General features: G+C 43.1%; 1 protein-coding gene and 1 non-coding gene across 2 annotated transcripts; both read right to left on the bottom strand.

The window, feature by feature from the left end:
* Window positions 1–683: 683 nt before the first annotated feature.
* TRNAR-UCU (transfer RNA arginine (anticodon UCU)) lies at window positions 684–757 on the bottom strand. Its single transcript has one exon. It is a non-coding gene; the product is annotated as a tRNA-Arg (tRNA).
* A 9,850-nt stretch (window positions 758–10,607) lies between these two features.
* On the bottom strand, window positions 10,608–14,401 carry LOC117015168 (uncharacterized). Its single transcript, XM_033093619.1, has 2 exons — window positions 11,477–14,401; window positions 10,608–11,122 (listed from the first exon to the last, which is right to left on the bottom strand). The coding sequence occupies exon 1, from the start codon at window positions 12,398–12,400 to the stop codon at window positions 11,537–11,539; it is 864 nt and encodes a 287-aa protein (XP_032949510.1). The 5' UTR covers window positions 12,401–14,401; the 3' UTR covers window positions 10,608–11,122; window positions 11,477–11,536.
* Between the last annotated feature and the right edge of the window lie 9,108 nt (window positions 14,402–23,509).

Below are 23,509 nucleotides of genomic sequence, written 5' to 3'. Positions count from 1 at the left end.
GTTGCTCTGCAAACAGGAAAGGCTGTAAACTTTTCACAGTAAAGAGCATTTAAGTATAAGAACTTTGAGTTTCTGGGAACAAATTCATCTGCCACTAGTAATTAGTGTGCTGCTGTGTAGTTTATTCCACTGAGACAAAGAGCAATGATTACATCTCACCTTGTAGATGAGGAAATGCATGATGAGCTTTAGCACAAAAAGCCCTAGGAATGTAAATATAGTTGACAAAGATAGCACAAGAAATTATCATCTGCATGACCCCATCCATCTCCTGATCTATCTAGGTCAAGAGAGGTGTTACCTTACAGGATTACTGGACATTTCCTTATTGGCAGATGGGAAAATCTGCCTTCTTGTGTTTACAGAGGCAAAAGGAGCAAACTATAGTGGTCCAAGAACCAGTGACCTGGCATCTCAGTCATCAGTGAAGCAAAGGATGCAAAGGCTGTATTATTCAGTCTGAGTAGAGAGATGCAGCAGACATCTGAGCCTTCACTAACTATGAAAATCAGTAAGGGAGGAAAAGAGAAAGAATCAAAGGTGGGAGGGTAAAGGAGAGGAGGTCCAGGATTCCCAAGGAAAGTGGTTTCCTTTCTCTGCACTAGAGCCTCCAGAGAGGGATAAATATAATTATAAACCTAGCATGACAGCATACAAAATGAAAGGGGTACCTGCCAGGTGATCATCTCTGCCGGGACTCGAACCCGGAACCTCTGGATTAGAAGTCCAGCGCGCTCGTCCATTGCGCCACAGAGACCTCACCACACACATAGCATCAGCACCAGAACTGAAAAAGCACATACCTTCTGCATCACGGAGTCATCTCAGCATCCTGCTCTCTCAGCGGTGGGGGGACAGGGACAGCTGGAAAATCTGGAGTGGAGATCCACCAGCCGGCTCCATCAAAGCTTTTCTCAATACTGTGGGGCCTGAGGTCCTCAGAGGATAGGAGGAATGTGATTATAGTCACTTGCTGAGTCCCAGAGTCTCTGATGGAGTAGGACAGAGCTAGAACCTTAGCTCTCCTTTCCTCTCGATCCCTAAAAGAGGATACAGAGAAAACCTCCCTATTCTCATGCTAACTAAGCAGAGCACACTCTGTCCAGCAGAGCAATGAGAAGCCACATCTACCTCCACCCCCTCTCCTTCACTGTGGTTTCATCCCAGTCAAGCTATTCTCAGACGGGCTGAGCAAAGCTAGGGAATTAAGGAAAATCCTTGATCCCTGAGACAAAGGAACTGCTTCTGTAAAGAAACAGCGTGAACAGCGGCAGAGACTGCCAGGGAAGCTGGGTTCCAGGAGACTGGTCAAGTTCTCAGCTTTGAGAGCTGTATCTGTCAAGCCTAGGGAAGAGGTACCGGGAGTCTGATGCGGTGTTCCTTCACCATCTTCACTAGAATTAAGGATGGAGGAGGAGACGAAACAGTGGTGAGTGTGTGTGTGTGTGTGTGTGTGTGTGTGTGTGTGTGCGTCCGTGCGCGCGCGCGCGGAGGTGGGGTGGAGGGAGGAGAGAGAGGGAACATGCATATAGGGAGGAGGGTGAGAGCGCAGCTCCCTAATGAAATACAGATGGTCCTCACACAGACCTCTATGAATACCTGCTTCCCCTCCCCCATCTTCCCTAGCTCTAACTCTCTGCCATTCTTCCTCCCAGCGCTGCCTAATTCAAAGAATGAGGATTTCTCAGCTGTGTGGGCTTTCTAGAGGCCTCCTAGGAAAATCAAAATGACCATTTCTCTATAACCATGTATAAAGGTCTCCATACCAGCCCAGATCCAAGAAAATAGTTGCTATTTTTAAAAGCCTCCTACAGAAGACAATCCCATAATCACTGTTGGTTATAGTTTCCACTGTGTCAGTTCTTCTGAATGCCTAATCTAAGTCCTCTTTACTTCACCTTCAGTTCACCTTTTCCTATTTGATTCCCAGATACATCAGGGGACAACTGGCCTCTATACTCCAATGACAACGCATTAATTTAAAGACTTTGATTCAGTGTTCACCATAGCACTCCCACTCAAAGGTTACAATAAAAGCAGGAAGCTGGCTCAGACTCCCTCCTCCTGTCACAGTGTGTGCTTCTATGGCTCATAGATCTGGATACTGCCAACTGACTCCAATCATAACTCAAGCTAGTTCTTTCTAAACTGTGAGACAAAGTGACAGCCAAGTGAAGATTAGGACAATATGAAGTGTTAGATTGAAAGATCTTTCAGGGCCCTTCTAAGTCTAATACTATAAGCACTAATCACTGATATCTCACACTTCCCTACTGATTCATATAGCCCCAAGAATGAGATCTGAGACAGAACAGGACGAAGGTGATTCAGTCATTCAGGTTGGGATATAAGGAGAAGACTGTAACACCTGGGGAAAAGCAGCCACTCCAACCAAACTTGCCTTCTATCTAGGACCTCGAGATGGGGGCTCAGAAAAGTAAAACTGATGATGTATATAATAAAGAAAGGATAGAATAGGCCTTTCTTAACATATCTATCCTAGACAACTCAACAACCTGACACAGAACTCAGTGCTAACCAGAAATTGTATTGAGTGTCTAGTAAAAAGGTGCTAGTTAAAGAACTAATCAGGAGGTCCATGTGACTGTACAGGGAAGCTCAACCCCACTGGCCAGCCATGAACCACATGGATGAAATACAGAGTCTCACAACACTTCCCACCAGGCTCCATCACTGTTCTCTCAGACACAGACACACACCTTCTGCTCTTCATAAAGATATTGTTCTATAACCAAGAAATCTGTCAGACCAAGTTTTTTTGTTTGTTTGTTTGTTTTAAGGAGGGTGTAGCTCACAGTGGCCCATGCAGGGATCGAACCAGCAACGTTGGTGTTATCAGCACCATGCTCTAACCAACTTAGCTAACCGGCCACCCCCAGACCAAGTTTTGCCCAAAGCTTCACTGCCTCTTTAGAGATCATGTGTTCTCCACAAGCTGAAATGAAGAGTCCAGCTCTCCAACTCCCTCCAGCAACTTCATTCATTGTTTGCAATGCTCTCACTCATCATTGGGGATACAATAATGAGAGATAAATAGGTGACATGGTATTACCCTCAGGATCCTGTAGGCAAATTCCCATGTAGCAACTACTCTGGAAAACATGTGGGAGAAAAGACAACATCAATCTTATTGTCCACCAAATAAGGTGTCAATTTTCTGAGTTAACACCAAGACCATAAGACTGGAAGTAAAAAGATCCAGCCTCAATACAAGCTGTGCAGCTTACTTGCTTCAAAACCCTGAGAAAATTACTTAACTCCTCAATTTTCCATTTCTACATTATAAACTGAGGGTAATAATAAATGCTATTCCTAAAGATTAGCTGGTTCGAGGTTTTGTCCTCTTCCTTCCTCCGTTCCACGAGTTATAATTCTTGACTCCATTGTCTGAGCTGCCTCCTTCTTTTTAAACACCCACCCTTCCTTTATCTTTCCTTTACCTTCCACCCCCAACAGCAATCTCTCCAGTGTAGCAAAAAACACTCCTCCTCAACAAGTCTTTCCAGGACCGCTTATACTACTAATCTATATCAACAAAAATACTCTGGACTTTGTCTGAGGGCTTTTCTCAAATAAGAGATGTCTCTCTGACATTTCTGGTTTCACTTTATCAACCATAAAACAGATAAAGCTTCTTGATAAGTATGAATAATGTCTCTAAACTAGATTTTCAATTTAAATAAGGGAAGCAATCAAAGAGAGTGGAAGTTTTAAAGGGAGGGGCAGGAATGATGAGGTCAAGCCATTCAAAGTGACTGAAGACAGTACATGTCATGCAGGGTCTCGGCTCCACTCCCCACACAAGAATGTGGGATATGATGAGGCCAAAAAGAACATCAATGGAACCATGGATAAGGGGTTCATACCACTATATTCTTGATGGTGGCTGGTCGAGACAAAAAAGCAAACATCTGCTAGTATCCCAACGAGGGGTCCTCCTGCACTCCAGTCTTGCTGGTGACTGGGCGAGACACAGGAAATAGGATCTACATGATCTGCAACCCACCATCCATGCTTGCTAACCCCACTTGATAGCCGCAATCCACCATCCACTTCTCTGCCAACCAACCAACCAACCAATGCAGCCACGGCAGCTATATTAGTGGCTAATGGCTAACCGGTAACAGCTGATGGCCACCCAGACACAGTGGATGGCCATCTGATTACAGCTGATGGCTGTAATCTAATAACTGAGCCAGTACCTTTCCACGCGAGGCCGAGAACCTGGAAACTGCTCTCTGGGATTCTGTCCCCACAGTACATCTTTTTCTTCTTTTAAGCTAGGTATGTCATTTGTGTTTATGTAAACACTTAAGAAGACACATACATTCCCTTCCAAAAATTTTTTGTACTTATTTAATTCTCCAAAGATCTGTGATTCAAACATTACTCATACTTCTAATTGAGTCCCACTCTTTGACCCCACAGGCAAACTGGTAATACTCATTCATTATTTTATTCATAAAGCATTGGTGGGATACATATGATAAATGCCAAAAAAAAAAAATAAATTCCTGTTGGCCCAGAAACAAAAACAATTAACCTCCTACTATGGTCCTAATCAAAGTTTCCGTAAAGCTACCAACTAGTCTGTGTTTCTTTTTTCAATTTTTTAAAAAAATTTTCTATTATAATTGACATACAATATTATATTAGGTTCAGGTGTACAACATAGTGATTAGATATTTATATAACTTATAAAGTGATCACCCCAATAAGTCTAGTACCCACCTGATACCATACATAGTTATTGATAGGTGGCCGGTAAAGGAATGTGCATGGTCAAGCAAGTTAAGAAAGTTTTTATTGCAAGAGACAAAAGTTTATCAGGCTGAGCAAAAGATGGCTACAGCCCAGGCTACATGTCTAAAGGAGACTTGCAGCCCTGAGGAGGGGGTGAAGAGGGTTATATAGGGGCAGTACTGACAGGGTAGCATTGTTTGAACAGAAAATGCTGACTGCCTATAGCCAGTAGCTGTTTTGCAGCATTTGCTGTTATCGCAAGTTTGGCTCTGTCTGCAGGTGGAGGCCAACAGACATTTTGTTGTTTTCCTGCAGACATGGCTCTGTCTGTAAGTCAAAGTCTCTGAGACCTAACATTCAGAGACCTAATATTAAGTCAAGTTCTCTAATATTCAGAGACATAACAGTTATTAGACTATTATTGACAATATTAAACTAGTCCATGTTTCAAATGCTAAGGGATATTAGATGGACCAAAATAGTAAAGTAGTCATTTGGATAGCATAGTTCTTAAATGCTATACTTTATCTCCCAGTCCCTACAATGGCCCAAACCTCATTAACGTATTTTGCTGTGTATAATGTACACCCATGTTTTTTGCCCAAACTTTCAGGTAAAAAAATCTTTTAATTCAAATTTTCATTTGTTTACATTACTTGGTTTTTGTATTATAAAGGAATTTTAGCATTCATTTTTTAGACATATTGTGGTACAAGAAATGTTATGTAACAAATAATTACAAAACACAAGAACAAATACAAGGTACAAGAAATTTTATGTACCGGTAACAAATTTACTATATTTACTCATCATAGAAGGCTGAGAACTCTTCATCATTGCAAGTTCATTGAAAGTTCAACAAAACCAGTTATCATATTCCAGGGTATTATTTTGCATACCGGTATCATCATAGATTTCTAGAGTTAAACTTTTAACTCATAAGCATAAATAAAAGAATTAAAAACATTTATATAGATATGGAATTAGTACTACCCATGTATAATGCATATCTTTATTTTTCCCTCACAAATTTGGGCAAAAAAGTGTGTATTATACACGGCAAAATACGGTAATTAACATCTGTTGTGGGAAAATCCTGTAGAAATGGTTTCCATATACCATCATTTCATGTTCCTAAGTACTGTCAATTCCCTCTTGGTATTTCACACCTGAGAGTTAGCCCACCTTATTCCTGCCCTCAGCACCTCCCAGGGAGGTTGAAAAGGTGCTTTTTGTAGTCAGGGTTATAATAGTCCACTCTGCAGAACTAATAGATGTTTAGCTCATAACTCCCTACACTTTAAAGAAGGGCAACATGGACATGTCTATAAGGCAAAAAGGCCCATCACTTCTTTTCTAGACATTTTGTCCTTGTGGTGTTTTTCCCTGTGCTCATTTGTTTATTCCTTTCATCCATTTTTCTAACCCATCATAATGAAGAATTTATGTTCATAAAGCCTTCTGTTTTCTTCTATCTTCAGATGATGAGCCCATCTGAGGATTGCTCATTCCTTTCCCATCCCACTTCCTATCCTCTAAGATGGAGGAAGTGAGATAATCCAAGTAATAACTGAGTCTGAGAATTAAGCCAAAGGAGGACAAATACAGGGCAAATTTTGCTTTATATCACATCTTACTTTAAGAAACCACTCTAGGTCTAGCCCAGTACAATTGATTACCCAGGCCTCTCAAGCCTCCCCACAAAATAGACCTAGAACCAATCTATCTCAAAATGGGTTAGACCTCTAGTGACTAGTAAAAATCACAACACAGTCCATGTAGTGGTCAACTCCCTAAAGGAGTCTGAGGAATGATGAAGAATATGGAGACAGAATATGGAGATAGATAATTCCTTTATCTCAGCCTTCTCTAGAAAACCATCTAGAGAATTCTAGTGTATGTCTCCATGGACATGAATTCTCTTTGGTCAAGAAGGATGAAGAAGCTAGCAATTTTTAGCAAAAGGAGAGGCAGTTGGCGATCATGTCCCACCAGATCTTTCTGGGAATTTGGTGGAAAACATGGCTCTCTGCTTCATCTCTATTCCCCAACAAATGAGTTAATTCTTGGTGCTACCTCTCTAGTTAAACACCCTTTCTCCTCTTTAGAATCCAGACTCTTTGCCTCTGTTTCTAACTCCAAGCCATCACCTACCTGTATATTCAGTACTAGTTCCCCAGTTCTCTTTTCTTACTGTTTCTTCTTGCCATGTCCATCAATTTCTGCTTCTTCCTCAGGTGCATCACCCTTAGTCATTTCCTGATTTAAAATGCCCTTTCCCTCTCTGTCCACACCTCTCCTCATTCATGTTAATTTCACTTCTCCCACATTCTGCAGTTGGCATTCCCTAATGCTATCCCATCTACTTCTTATACTCTGTAAAACTCAATTTCTTGGCCATACCCCCATCTGTTTTCATCTAGGGTCCATCTATTCCAAACACTGTTGTCCAGACACTATTGTTCCTGATCTCCTGCAGATTCAGCCCACTGCCCCTCTCAGTCTCTGTCCCCCTTAGCCATCATCCTTAGGACTCTCTGTGTTTCCCAGGCCTTCAAGCCTCTCTACCCCTGCCCTCAATTATTATACTCTGTCACTTAGCTCTAGAATCTTCTTGATATTGTTATTCCTTCATCCTCAAACCCTCTTTTTCCTTCCTCTAGATTTCATTCTACATACTTCTTTACTTGCCCTTTTAGTCCAGATCTCTCCTCCTTAAATATTCAGTCTATAGTACCTGTTCTTCTGAGTCTTCTTCCACTCCCTCCATACAGTACCAGATTCCTGAGCATTGTCCAGAACGACTTGCTTGTCCTTCCCATCTATGTAATGTTCACCTCCAGATATCCTGGGATCTTCCTGACTCTATAGCACACGTGTGTCTGTTTTACTTCTTTGCCTGGGACTTTATGCAATACCGGCTTTAAAACTGGGAGGCCCTGAATAGGGCCCTCGTAATCCCCATGGCATTGAGTTACTATAGGGATAGATGGGCTGACAACCAGGTTCCTTTATTTTCCCAGTCACCAAAGAGCCTCTGGTCCTTAAAGGGGCAGATACTCTAGGCCCAAGGCCAAAGAATTAGAAGATGGATCCTTAAGGATTCTGTGGTCATAGGCCAAGAGATTCAAGAAAACTGGTTTTGCCTAATATTAAGAGAAAACATGGCTTTCTTCATCTTTTGCCTACCTCAGCTTTACTTCTCATTCAGCCTGGAAAGAGCCTTGAGGTGAACATAATAAAGTAGATCCTGCAATGGCCAGAGAAGACAGGGGTTCATACTTTACAATGCATCAGTTTAAACAAAACATATGACCATGAAAAGTCCAATCCCAGGGACTAAACTTGTCCTTACACACCCTGTTTCCCCGAAAATAAGACCTAGCCAGACAATCAGCTTTAATGAGTCTTTTGGAGCAAAAATTAATATAAGACCATATTATACTATACTATATTATATTATATTGTACCCAGTCTTATATTATAGTAAAATAAGACTGGGTCTTATATTAATTTTTGCTCCAAAAGACACATTAGAGCTGATTGTCCAGCTAGGTCTTATTTTCGGGGAAACACAGTAGGAACTTCTGACAAATCATAGCAAAGTCTATACACAGTTTATGCTACACAACAGTCAGTCATTGTCTACACAGGACTGGCCAGTCTAAAGCATGTTCTAAAGAACATTCAGTCCCCACGCTGAGGACAGGGTCAGGGTCAAGGGGAAGCATTTTACCTTGAGTAAACCAGTTAATCTCCTTCAGGCTTAGAGTCTCCTTTAAAAAGTGGTGGCTGAATTTCCAAGGCCCTCCCTCATGCTACCTATCTACAATTCTAAGAAACAGTATTAACATTAGTCATAATGATGATAAAAGTATTTTGAATTCTTTATCTTATTTTATCATCAGAACTATCCTAGATTACAGAAAGAATGATTATCATTATTCTCCTTTTACAAAAGAAAAACCTTGATCAAAAACATTAACATGGCTTGCACAAAGTCACTCAGCTAAGAAGTGGTGGGGCTCAGGAAAGCTACAGGCACAATGTCCTGACCTCTGCCACCGATCCAAGCAGGCATCCACAGAAAATATCGGCTGAGAGGCATGGGCAAGCCCATTATAATTTTTCCCAGGAAGTGAGATTTTGAGAACTTTCCTTACAAGTCTCTTCCCTGTCTTTGCAAAACATAAAAAGTTGATGTCCAAATAGATAAAATGATTTGTTCAAGATCAGTCAGCTCATCATTCACAAAGCTGGTACTCAACTGGAGGTTTTCTGACTCCTACTTCAGGGCTCTCTTTATTCCACCATAAGGTCACTCACTGAATTGCTAGTGAATCCCCAATAGTCATTATGTACAATGTGGAGAAGGGAAGTGAGAAGAGCAAAATGCTTAGTATTCAGTCTTAGCTGATAAGAAAATAAAAAAGATAGAACAAACTCTTCCTGGAATAACTGAATATTCAAAATGGAAAAAAATTATAAAATAATTCAGTCTCATTTTTAATCTTATGCATCAGCTGAAGTTTTACGACATACTCTAATTACTTGTATAAGTTAAAAAAAGCAAGTTTGAAGATTAAATTGATAATGCTAAGTGGGTGAATGTTTGCACTCTATTTTCTATAGTTCTCTAGTCTATATTTTTTGTCAACCCTCTCCATCTGTAATTACTCAACGGTGACCCGCTATCTTCTATTTCTGAAATTTAAACCTCCGATGTAATTCGATTCAACAGTGGTTTGGCTTAGGACTTTTTGAAAGTTTTTCTTTTTTTTTCCCTTTCTTTGCGTCCTTCTCCTCCCCCCAAACCTTGATAACTCTGTTTACTGTGCATTTACTATGCATACCAGTTTCAATGGTTCTGTTTACTTCAGACCAGTGTGTCTACCTGGCATTGGTCATTTGGGAGGGGTTTTTTGCATCTCTATGGGGTTCACTCCTGACCCTGGGGCAGAATAGCCTCTAGGAACCGCTTTTTCCTGAAGTTGCCTGGTTAACTTCTCCTTCCTTTGTTCTGCCCCTCTTTGCATGTCTATAAAACCTTTTGATGATATTGAGAAAGGAAGGCAGTCTTTGTGACAGGGAGTCCACTGTCTTCCCTTAACGCTGGCCTTCTGGAATAGAACCTACTTTTCTTTCCACCAACCTCATCTGTTGAATTTTGGCTTTTGTATGGTGAGCAGCCGGACCTTTTGCACAGTAACATTTGCATAAGAAACTGCAAGAAATAAGGAGTTGCTGAAGTCCAAAGTCCCAGGCAAGAAGTGACAAAGAATGTGGCGGAAAAGACCAGACCATAGAGACCTTCATACGTCATGTTAAAGGCCTTCAATTTTAATCCTGCAGGAGGTGAAGAGGCAGCAAAGGGTTTCAAGTAAGGAAGAACTATGATTTGATTTGCATTTTAGACAGTTCACTCTGATTGCTGTGTGGTGAATAATTTCAAGATGGCTCAGTGAGGACTTTTGGTAAAGGTCAAGGTAAGTTATAATGGAGATCTGGACCTCACTAATAGAATTATAATTTACTACACAATAATAAATTGAAAGAAGATTGATTTGATAAAAACAGTTTAGGGAGAAATAATTAGTCATCCAATCACTTAAGCTGGAAACGTGGAGCATGTCAAACCTCCTTCCCTCACTTTGTTACGGATACCAGGACCGGAAAGAACCCAAGCGGCACTCAGAATGTTAGGAAGGTCAGCTTTATTACGCCTGTGGGCTCAGTGGGATCTTTCCCAAAATACTGAGACCCTAGGAAGGTTTTGAGCAGGTTTTTATGGGTTGGGGACTTCCTTGAGTTGGGGAAGGGGTAGGTGTCGTCTGGTGATTGGCTTGGGGGTGTGGCTTGCAGGGGGTTATGCGGAAGTGGGCTGGGGCTTAGGCTGGGGACTTCTCTCTTTGCTTGGGTCACCATTTTAGGTCAGTTCCCCCATCATGTCCCCCCTGTTGATGATCGTAAGTGGTAACAACTTAGAGATCATCATATTGGCTAAAAGGACGATAACCCTGTGGGGCAAGGATTCAGGCTGTAGCCCGACGGGTGACGGAGGTCTCTATGAAACGCATGACAGTGTTAACTATGCATGGCCTGATGGTAGCAAGGAGGAGGATCGTGAGGAGTGGGCCGGCTAGGGGTAGGAGCCAAGAGGACCAGCAAAGGCTAGAAATAGGAGGAGTTCAATGATGGCGAAGATGGAGGCCGGGCAGACGACGGCGAGGCTCATCCGGGCTGTTCCTGAGGGTCAGACGGAGTGGACGGGCCGGGTCAGGCTGGGCAATCCAGGTGTCGTCCTCCAGCTGGACTCTTTTAACCCGAGTGTGAAGGATCCACGGAACGATGCCTGAAACTTTAAGAGCGGTGGGAGTAACAAGTATGACAGTGTGAGGGCCTGTCCACCGGGGTCGGAGGGGTTCGTGCTTCCAATCTTTGACCCAGACTTAATCTCCCGGGATAAAGGGGTGTACCGGGGCCCCAAGGGTAAGGGGGCCCTTTCCATAACGTAAGCACGTACATCTGTGAGGACCTTGCCTAGCGCGGCCATCTGGTTTTGGAGGCTGGAGAACCCCAGCTGGCAAATGTCGCCAGGGAGGTTGGTTAGCAGGGGAGGGGACATCTGGAACATATTTCGAAGGGAGAGAATCCAGATTTGCCAGGGGTACAGCATGCCCGAAGGACAGCTAGCGGTAGGAGGTTCACCCACCCTAGGGAGGTCTCCTGGTGGAGTTTAGCTAATGTCTCCTTGAGGGTACAGTTCATGCATTCAACTTTCCCTGAGCTTTGTGGTCGGTATGCTGTATGGAGTCTCCAGTTGATGCCCATGGCTCTGGTTACCATCTGGAGGAGTTCTGCTATGAAAGCTGGCCGTTGTCACTGTGGATAGAAAGTGGAATCCCGTATAGCAGGGGATAATCTCCCTGAGGAGGACCTTGGCTACTTCGCGGTTCTTCTCAGTCAGAGTGGGGAAGGCTTTGACCCACCCAGAGTAGGTACAGACCAGGACCAGCAAATACTTAGTACCCCGGCAGTTTGTCACGTCAGTGAAGTCAACTTCGAGGTCCTCAAAAGGTGTGGTACTGCTTCTCTGAATCCCAGGGATGGGGTTAGCGCCGGACTTTGGATTGTTCTTTGCACAAGTGAGGCAGCGTTCTCCGATTGACTTGCAAAGAGCTGACAGCTGGCTGATGTAGAAGTTTTTGGCTAGGAGGCCTTCGAGAGCAGTTTTTCCTAAGTAGGTTAACTTGTGATATTCAGCGGTTACTTGAGGATCTAGAAGGGCTGGGATGAAGAGTCTTCCATCGGGCAGCTGCCACCACACTTGTGGCAATCTGGTGGCCCCTTCTGACTTTGCCCATCTGAGTTCTTCTTTTGTGTACTGTGGGAGGGACATGGTGGTAGTGATAGTGACTAAGAGTAGTTCACTATGGCTTCCCATTGCCGCTGATTTAGCCGTGGTGTCAGTGAGCCAGTTCCTGATTGCTGAGGGCTCGTTGCCTCTCTGGTGGCCCCGACAATGGATAAATGCTACCTGCTGGGGAAGCCAAATGGCTTGTAGGAGCTTAACAATTTCTTGTGTATTTTTAATAGTTTTTCCGTCTGCAGTCAGAAGGCCTCTTTCTTTGTACATAGCCCCATGGATATGGACGGTTGCAAAGGCATACCGAGAGTTGGTGTAGATGTTGACTTTTCGGCCCTCAGATAGAGTAAGGGCTCTTATTAGTGCCCATAGTTCTGCCTGTTGGGCCGACCATCCCAATGGAAGTACCCCTGCCTCAAGTACCTCATCTGTGGTAGTTACTGCATACCCCGCGTGATGTTTTCCATCCCTCAGGAAGCTGCTGCCGTCAGTATACAGAATATACTGGTCTGGGTTATAGGGTGTGGGCTGTCCCGGAGGTCGGGTTTGGTGGCGTAGACCTCGTTGATAACCTCTATACAGTCATGTTCTGGATCCCTTTCCTCGGTTGGCAGGAAAGTGGCTGAGTTCAGGGTGCACACAGTTTCTAATGAGATCCAAGGGTTTTCCAGGAGTAGCCCTTGATACTGAGTCAGCCATGCATTCGACAGCCATCGGGGTTCTTGACTGTTCATTAAGGTGGTGACTGAGTAGGGTACTTTAACTATAAGTCTCTGACCTAAGGTGAGCTTCTCTGCCTCTTTAATGAGAACCACAGTGGCTGCTAGGACCCACAGGCATGGTGGCCAACCCGTTGCTACTGGGTCTAATTTCTTTGAGAGGTAGGCAATGGGACGGAGCCATGGTCCAATTGTTTGGGCCAGCAGTCCTAAGGCTATTTTGTCTCTTTCATGGACGAATAAGTGGAATGGCCTCTCAGCATCAGGTAACCCAAGGGCTGGGGCCTGTCCAAGTGAGCTCTTGAGCTACTGGAAGGCGTGTTCTTGATCTTCTGTCCATAGCATGGGGGCCTTTTCTTGACCAGTTAGAGCCTCATATAAGGGCCGGGCTATTGCTGAAAAGCCAGGAATCCAGAGCCGGCAGAAGCCGGCGGCCCCGAGGAACTCACGGAGCGCTCTCCAGTTGGTGGCCCGAAGGAGGGAAGTGATGACGTTCTTCCGCTCAGTGCTGAGGGCCTGCTGTCCTTTGGAGTTGACAAAGCCCAAGTATTGTACTTGTTTTCTGCAGAGCTGGGCTTTCTTCCAGGAGACTCTCTACCCTGTCTTGGCTAAGTGGGACAGGAGTGCCCGCGTCGCGGTTTGGTACTCAGTTTCGGTGGCACAGGCTAGGAGCAGATCATCCACATATTGCAATAGGGTGCAGCAGTATTCTTCTCAAGGGAAGGTGGCTAAATCTGAGGCTAGCACTTCCCCAAAGAGAGTTGGGGAGTTTTTGAAGCCCTGTGGGAGCCAAGTCCATGTCAGCTGGAGCTGCCGGCCGGTATCAGGTTCAGTCCATTCAAAGGTGAACAGTGATTGGCTCTGGGGCGCCAACTGAATGCAGAAGAATGCATCTTTCAGGTCCAGGCAGGTGAACCATCCGGACTCCAGGGGCAGCTGACTGAGGAGAGTACATGGATTTGGGACTATGGGGTGTAGGGAGACTGTGGCTTGGTTTACCGCTCTTAAACCTTGTATTGGCCGGTATTCTCCATTAGGCTTCCTTACTGGCAGGAGGGGTGTATTCTATGGTGACTGACATTCTATGAGTATCCCTGCTGCTCTGAGATGGGGGAGGTGTTTTTGAATCCCTGCCTGAGCTTCCCTGGGGATGGGGTATTGACGTAGCCATTCGCGTTGAGCTCTGGGTCTCAGTTCCACCAAAACTGGGGCCTTATGTTTTGCTAGCCCAGGCGAATTATCTTCAGCCCAAACCTCCGGGAAATATGCCTTGTAGGCATCTGGGTTCTGTTCTACACTGCCGGTCCCGTAGAGCCTCCATTCTTCTTCCCTCAGAGTGGTGATAGACAGAAGAAGTCCCTCTGACAGGGGCTGCAGTGACATAGTGGCTTGGCCTGATGGTTTGAAGGAGATTTGTGCCCCTAACTTGGTAAGGAGGTCGCGTCCCAGGAGAGGGATTGGGCAGTCTGGTAAGTCGAGGAACTCGTGTGACACAGTGTGTCCTCCTAATTTACAAGTCCAAGCCTGGCAGAACAGTCAGCTCTTAGCTTGATCCCCGGTGGCTCCCATTATGGTGACTCTGTGGTCCCCGAGCAGTGCCACCGGCGTGGTGACTACTGAATGTTCTGCTCTGGTATCTACCATAAAAGTCACTGTTTGGCCCCCTACATCTAAGTCAACCGTGGGCTCGTGGGGGCCTAGTTCAAACGAGCCCGGTCCTCGTCAGTCCCACTCGATTCCTGCTAATCCTATTTAGTAGGGCTCCAGGCTGGTTGGGTGGAGACCACGGGGAGGCTGGAAGCGGAGTGTCTGGAAGCGGCGGGGCTGTGCCAGCCATTGGTCGTGGTGCGTAGGGAGGTGCTGGCGGCTCTTCGTCGGGGTCTCCCTGGTAAATGGTCTTAGTCTTGTCTTTCTGGGCACGGCCTCATAGGTTCTGTGCAACAAGAATCCTGGACTGTCCCTTACTATTGGAGCAGAACCGTACCCAAGGAGGAAGGGTTTGGGCTATTTCCAACCATGAGTCAATGTAAGGGAACTGGTCTGGATGTCCTGGGGTTCCGGTGACAACTATGTAGACTCAGCAAATTGTGGGGAGGTCAAGAGTGCCTTCTGGGGGCCATCCCACGTCAAAACTTGGCCACTCCAGTTCACATAAAGTGCGGAGACATCTGGGGGTCATTTTGACCCTCTAGTCACCTCCGAAACCCTTCCTGAAATTCTTTAACATGCAGTCTTGAACTGTGGGCTTCCCGTGACTCCCTCCCATGATGTTCGGTGTTGTGTAGACAAGAGAAGGGTTTCAATCAGGCGCCCGCCTGGCCGTGTCCCTCGTGGGAACTTTGGGTAAGTCTTGGCTAAGGTGTGCCCATATAAGACCCGGGCCCAGTCGCACTCCGAGAGTGTGAATCATCCTTATGTCGTACAACGCTACCATGGAATGCAGGTTAGGGCTCACTTGGGCTCCGTAGCCAACAGGCCATGGATCCACACCGAATCCTGTTCAGGACCAAGCACACACACATTCATTCAGGGAGGAAAGGCGCCCTCCCCTGGGCGTCCCCTGGAATGGCGTCCCCCGGAATGGCCCTAACTAGAGTCCGAGTGGGACTCAGCGGGAGGTGATCAGCTCCCCTTCTGCCCTTAGGCAGGTCTAACTGGGTCCGGGCCCCGGGGTCTTACCGTGTCCGATGTCCTAGTTGACTGTCCTTTCTCTTTACTGGGTGTCCAGCAGGGAGTCACGGGCCAGAGCCGGCGGGAGGTCGCCGGTCCTGGGCCTGCCTAGCCCCAACTCAGCTCTCCCGCCACCCTACGGCCTGCTCTCACCCAAACCGGTGGTTCAAGGGACCAGCACGGTTGGGTTTCCTGGTCAGGGAACCAAGAATGTTATGGATACCAGGACCAGAAAGAACCCAAGCGACACTCAGAGTTAGGAAGGTCAGCTTTATTATGCCGGTGGGCTCAGAGGGATCTTTCCCAAAATACTGAGCCCCTAGCAAGGTTTTGAGCAGGTTTTTATGGGTTGAGGATTTCCTTGAGTTGGGGAAGGGGTACGTGTCATCTGGTGATTGGCTTGGGGTGTGGCTTGGAAGGGGTTTTGCAAAAGTGGGCTGGGGCTTAGGCTGGGGACTTCTCTCTTTGCTTGGGCCACCATTTTAGGTCAGTTCCCCCATCAACTTTTATCCTCCACATTTAATTAACTACGGAGTTCTATCAATTCTACCTCTTTACTAGCTCTCAAATCTATCCCTCACTTTCTATCCCCATTGCTTTGGGTGTAGTTCAGAAAGTTTACCCTTTGTAACCAGAGCTATTTGAACATTATAATAACTCCTCACTTGTCTACCTGCAACCACCTCTGCTCTACTCCTACTCATCTTCCACACCACCAGCAGAACAATTGTGATTTTTCACAGTGTTTTTCCATTGACCAGAGACAAAAATCCCTCAATGTTTCTCCATGGCCCAAAGAAGAGCCTAAAGGCCATGTATGATCTGATTCCTGTCCCTCTTTTCAACTTATTTACTATCATCTCCCACCCTCACCCTTGGCTTTATGTTGTGCAATGCCAAAGTACTTACAGTTCCCTAAAATAGAAAAATCTAAAACAAAAAACAACTGTTCCAGTTCCATACTAACATGCATTGGTATGAGATTATTTCCTCTTTCTGGAATGCTGTTGTCCTATCTCCTACCAGATGATGAGTAACTTGAGTTCCTCCTACTCTTGTCAGCCTGAGTGATTAGAACAGGTCTTCCTCCCCCAAGCCCAGAGATTGTTCCATAATGCCACAATTATTTATTTTTATAATGGAAAATATTAAAATGAGACCTGAGACCTTGAGACTTTTTCTGCAACTGTACCTCTAAATGGTAGTTGAAGCTTTCAACTTTCTCCAGAGCTCCAGTCTACTGAATATTTCCTATAAGATGGGCTCCCATAAGGTTAAACTCAACATAGTTTATATAAAACTAATCTTCTTCCATACCAAAATACTACACCCCACAAAAAAGTTCTCCTGACCCCACTATTTCTTTCCATGGCTCAGCATTTTCCAAGTCAATCACTTGAACTCCCAAACTTCGAGCCTCTTTCTTCTCCCTCTCTCTGTTTCCCATAACCAACACCAAATTTCTATAATCATCTTTTAACAGATCTCCTTAGATAAGCTTTTAAAAAAATGCTTCAGTCACTCAACACATAAGCACATGATCACTGTAAAAATATTAAACATGTAATATAATCAATTATAGCCCTCCCCTTATGCCTTAAATCTCACTCCCACCCCAAGAATAATAATTTCCCAAGTTTAATATGTATCTGAATAACAGGATATTATCAAGTGCCTACTGTGTGCCAGGCATTATTCAAAGCACTTTAAATAGATTAATTTACTTAAGCCTTATCATACAACCCTGGGGGGTATGTACTATTATTATCTTCATTTTCCATACAAAGAGAATAAAATACTGACAGGTTAAGTATCTTGCCCAAGGTCATACAGCCAGTAAGTAGCTATTCATTTACTTAAACACGCACTCACCTATATATGAATGCAACATGCAAATATATTGTTTTAGGCTTTTTTTCCTATTTTACACAAAAGGAATAATAATAGTATGTGTATTTTCTTTGTGTTTTTACTTAACAATACATCTTGGTACATATAAATTTACCTCATTCTTTTAAACTGTTATGTGTTATTACAAAGTATGAATATACCATAATTTATTTAACTAATTCATTACTGATGAATATTTAGGTTGTTTTCCATTTCTCACTACTGGAAACAAGGACATGATTCACCTCTATAAATCACGGCACTTGTTTAAATAGATCCATAGCACAGATTTGTGGAACTAGCACTGCTGGTATTTCCATTTTTAATTTTGATACATTCTGCCAAAATATCTCCAAAAAGTCTTCACCAATTTACATTCTCATTAACAATAAATGAAGGTGCTTTTTCCCCCAAACACTTGCCAACACTGGATATTACCCATTATTTTAATTTTCAACAATCTAGGGTCTCTTAGCTGCTTTAACTTGTATTTCTCAAAATTCAAATTCAGTTGATCATTTTTTCAGATATTTACTGGACAACTGTATTTTTCTGAGAATTCCTACTCATATCCTTTGTGTAATTTTCTCTTTAATTGTTTGTCTTTTGATGTGTATTTATTGAATATTTTGCATTTTATGAATTTAGTACCTTGCTATATATGCTATAAATAAAAAATTCCTAGTCTTTAACTTAAAGTGTAAAAGTAAGTTAACGACTGGGACATTTTTATTTATTTATGTTGTCTACAATTATATCAATTTTAAAATGTCATGCAGTAAAACTTGTCAGTCGTTTCCTTTATGGATTCCGGGTTTTGTGTCTTGCTTAGGTAGTTCTTTCCCACTTCAAGATTAAACATAATTTTCTATAGTTCTTAAAAATTTCGCTTAGTTGTGTTTTCTTTATAAATTTAGCACTTCGGTCCATCTGAAATTTACTTTTGTATATGGTTGGAGGGAGGGCTAAACCTATCCCACTCCAACTGGCAAACAAATAATCAATTATTAAACAGTCCACCTCCTAGTCTTGATTAGTAGTGTAGTATATGATAAAGGTAGCATTCTTCTTACACTAAGTTCTCACATTAATTTGTGACTATGTTTTCTCTCCTGTTCCATGGAACCATTTGTATATTCCTGTGCTATAAAAATTATAGCAATGAAAACACTGAAGTATAATTTTAAGGTAACTTAGGATAACTGGAAAACCCTCCTCCACTGTAAATCATATATGTTTAAAAAATTATGGATATTCTTGACTTTATTTTCCAAGGGAATGTTAGAACTGACTGGTCAAGTTCCATAAAAAAATATATATAAGAATTTAGCATAGAATTGCACTGAATTTATAGATGAAGAGGGAGAGAGAATTAACACCTTTACCATATTGAATCTGATGATTACTCTTTAAATACCAGTTCAATCATATAACGTCCTGCTTTGAAATTTTTCCCACTAAAAAGATAAAGATAAAATTCTTCAATGTCTGCCCTGGTTTTCAAGTTCTGCCCTCTCAAATTTAGTTTAAAGCCATCACACCAACTTTATTTCCCTTTATTCTCATCCACAATATTTTTCAAACAAACTAGTTTACTTACTGTATCCTAAATAATCCTTCATTCTCCTTGATAGACATGTTATGCAATTAGGAGAAGGACAAAGCAGATATATCCTTTGTCCACACATCTTCACTCTGAAGCACTAGCATTCTGGGTCTATCGAAGGTCCACCATTACCCTTCAGCAAGACCAAAACAGGTATATTTTTTCTTACTAACTTAAAGAGATCTAATTTTGAAGACAAAAAGAGGGGATTTTTATAGTTTAATAGTCTATGGCAACATACTGCTCTTTCAGCATTCATAGGACAGAGAACTTGGTGTTGCACAGGACAAGAGATTTGAAATTTGGAGACCTTACTGGTATCCAAACTCTCAACATGAAGAATATGTCTCCTATAGAATCTCTGACAGATAAGCTATGTATTAGAAAGGAATAGGGAAAGGTTAGAAGAACTGAGATAATACTACCTGAGAATAGAAGGCTGAAATTACAAAGAGATACCACGTCACACCTGTTAGAACGGCTATTATCCATAAGACAAGAAATAACAAGTATTGGTGAGGATGTGAAGAAAAGGGAACTCTTGCACACTGTTGATGGGGATATAAATTGGAAAACAGTATGTAGATTCCTCAAAAAAATTAAGAATAGAGCTACCATATAATCCAGCAATTCCACTTTTGGCTTACCCAAAAAAGTTGAAAATATTTATTTGTAAAGATAAGTGTACTCCTATGTTCAATACAGCATTATTCACAGTGGCCAACACATGGAAACAACCTAAGTGTCTTTTGATGGACAATTGGATAAAGAAGATGTGATACATGTATACAATAGAATACTACTCAGCCATAAGAAAGTATGAAATACTACTATTTGTGACAATATGGATGCATCTTGAGAGTATTATGTTAACTGAAATAAGTCAGATGGAAAAGGACAAATACCATATGATTTCAGGGGTGGCTGGATGGCTGGCTGGTTAGAGAGCAAGCGCTTCACAACAGGGTTGCCAGTTCGATTCCCACATGGGCCAGTAAGCTACGTCTTCCACAACTAGATTGAAGACAACAGCAGGAGGGGTGGCCGGATGGCTCAGTTGGTTAGAGCGTGAGCCCTCAACAACAAGGTTGCAGGTTCAATTCCTGCATGGGATGGTGGGCTGCGCCCTGCAACTAAAGATTGAAACCGGCGACTGGACCTGGAGCTGAGCTGTGCCCTCCACAACTAGACTGAAGGACAACGACTTGACTTGGAGCTGATTGGCCCTGGAAAAATACACTGTTCCCCAACATTTCCCAATAAAATAAAAATAAATAAAATAAAATGACATTAAAAAAACAATGATTTCACTTATATGGGAGATATAGAACAAAATGTAACAAATCAATAAACAAACGCATAGCTACAGACAACAGAAGGGTGGTTATCAGACAGAAGGGTGGTTATCAGAGGGGACAGGGTTTGGGAGACAATGAAGGAGGCCAAATTACAGTGATGAAAGGAAATTAAGATTTTGGGTGGTGAGTATACAATAAAGTATACAGATATCATATTACGAAGTTATACACCTGAAATTTCTATAATGTTATTAAACAATGGTACCCCCAATAAATTGTAAATTTAATTTAAAATGAAAAACAACCATACAGTAAAAAAATTGATTAATTAATTAATCTAAAAAATGTTTTATGTACATGTTCATAACTCAGATGAGCTCCAAGAAGCTGGGAAGAGGCTGCATTACAGCAAAGCGACCACACAGAGGTAGCAGAGGATCAGGAATGGCAAGGGGTCAGGATGACCACATGAGGGTAGCAGAGAGCAGGCTAAACAGTGGAGCTCTGGGTTAAGCGTGAACAAGTTATTGGAACTAAAAATCTAGATTCAAGCAGTACTTTACATTAGACAACGGGCAGAGCAAGATTCTATGGTACAAGCAGGTAGATCAGAGAAACATCTCTCATACTACTGCTCCAATGAAGGGGGTACTAACGTACATTGAATTCTCAACTAGGAGTTTTGCATAAATGTCCTCACTTAATCTTCACAACAAGCCTACAAGATAGTAAGAATGTCTAATGTTTAACGAAGAAACTGACCTCAAATAAAGTGGAATAGTTGGCATTCAAACCCAGGTGAGTAAAATTTCAAAATCCATGCTTTCTCACTGCCCTGCACTGTCTCCTTAATGAGTCAGGAATGGCTTCTTGCAGGTGGACCCAGAACCAGTTTATCTTTCTTTCTTAAAGCAGGACACACAGTCATTCCTGGACCTTCACAGTCCACACCATTCACTACCTTCATATGAATATAGTGAGAATACCCCCAAAGTATTTCTGGTTTAAGCACAAGAATAGCAGCTGCAATGGTCAGCCTGACAGGCATGTGCATGTGGGGACACTAGTCCACAAGGAAGCCCTGGGATTGGAAGCACAGGTGGCAAATCTCATTAGGTGTCACCTGGCTAGGGAATATTACTCTAGTGGTAGCAAGTTCTGGAATTTTAGGGCTTAAAAAGATCTTAGGACCAAAATGAACGACAATGACCATGAATTAACCAAAGAAGACAGTTTAAAAATCAAGAAAAGAGAAAAACGTACAAGAGGGCCTTGAATAAATAGCATCTCGTGTTCAACTCATAACCATCAGCCGTGGCCTATTCACCTACCAGAACCTATTCTGAACCCAGCTATCTAAGAGAAAAGTATCAAAGAAGAGGTTCTGAAATGATAAAAGAACTGGCAGAAGGTTAAGAATTAGGACACTTCACCTGTTATATGGGAGGTTGAAGGGCAATTTAATAAGTCTTAAAGCCGCTAGAGGGACATATGTATGAGGAGTGATCAAACAATATGGTGAATGTTTAAATTTAAAAAATTATTACAGTAAAAAACACATTGCCATTAATTCCCCATAAAATACTCCCCCTCACTTCAAATACATTTATCCCATTTTTCTTGCCACTTTCTGAAGCAGTTCTGGAAGTCTTCTTTCGTAAGAGTCTTTAGTTGCACTGTAGTGGCTGCCTCAATGTCCTGAATAATTTTGACTTTGGGAAAGAGCCAGAAGTCACATAGTGCCAGATCTGGTGAATAAGGTGGATGAGGACACACCGTAATGTTTTTATTTGACAGAAATTGCCGTATACCAGAAGCGATGTGTGACACAGAGCATTGTCATGATGGAGGATGATTTATGGTACACTTTAAAACTCACCTTCTCTCAACTGTAGCTCACACCCGACAGACTGCATCGAACAAATTGAAACTTGTCACACACTGTTACTAAGGTTCAATACGCTGCTTCTCGCATTGAAGATCCGTCTTTCCGTTGGATGGCATTTGGCAGCTGCATTCACCATATTTGTTGATCACAATGGCTCCATTGTCACACATCGTTTCTGGTATACAGAAATTTCTGTCAAATAGAAACATTATTGTGTGTCCTTATCCACCTTATTCACTGGATCTGACACCATGCAAATTCTGGCTCTTCCCCAAAGTCAAAATGATCATGAAAGGTAAACATTTTGAATAGATTCAAGACATCAAGGCAGCCACGACAGAGCAACTAAAGACACTCATGAAAGAGGACTTCCAGAACTGCTTCATAAAGTGGCAAGAATGATGGGATAAATGTGTTTGAAGTGAGGGGGAGTATTTTGAGGGGGATTAATGGCAATGTGTCTTTTACTATAATAATTTTTTAAATTTAAACATTCACTGTAAAGAGAAAGAAATGTCTTCTTTCACCAACCAGAGGAAAAAGCCTTAAATGGCAGTGGAAGGTTTACTTTGGGCCTAAGAAAAAAGTTCTTTTCTTTTTTATTCCTTCACCCCCACTCCACCCCACCCCACCCCAGTCTTCTGCTTCCCCCCCGCCCCTGCACTCCCTTTCTTAGTTGAGTTGTGTAGGCCACAGCTCCCTGGCCTATGCTGGTATTATGAGCCTTGCGCTCCCCCACCACCACCTACTGAGGCAGTCGGTCACCAGTCATAGGTTGGCTGCTCACGGCAGCTCTTGCTGGCTACCAGCCGCTCACAATGGCTGCTGGTCATTCATGCTGACATGGCAGCACACGGCCACTCACGCTGGCTACCGCCATTCCTGGAAAGCAGCACACGGTAGCACACAGCAGCCCACCCCGACCTCAGGCTGCTCAGGCTGCTCAGGCAGCTCAGGTAGCCCAGCTCCAGGGAGAGCCGTTGTTCACAATCTTAGCTGTAGAGGGCGCAGCTCACTGGCCCATGTGGGAATCAAACCGGCAACCTCCGCTGGCAACCTCCGCATTAGAAGCATAACGCTCCAACCACCTGAGCCACTGGGCCCGCCCCAGAAAAAAAAGTTCCCAATTGTAAAATCAAAGTGTAAGATCAAAGAATGTGGATACTCTTCTCCAAATATGATGAGTGATAGTATTCTCTTTTATGCATTCATTCAAACATTTAATAAGTACCTATTATGTGCCAGGAGTTGTTATGTGCAATATCCTTTTGATTTCCAGCAATATAGCTTTGAACAAAATTGAGGTTT

Source organism: Rhinolophus ferrumequinum, chromosome 22 (genome assembly GCF_004115265.2).
Source record: "Rhinolophus ferrumequinum isolate MPI-CBG mRhiFer1 chromosome 22, mRhiFer1_v1.p, whole genome shotgun sequence".
NCBI lineage: Eukaryota > Metazoa > Chordata > Mammalia > Chiroptera > Rhinolophidae > Rhinolophus > Rhinolophus ferrumequinum.
The sequence above is the reverse complement of the archived record's forward strand: the minus strand, read 5'-3'. Positions and strand labels throughout refer to the sequence as shown.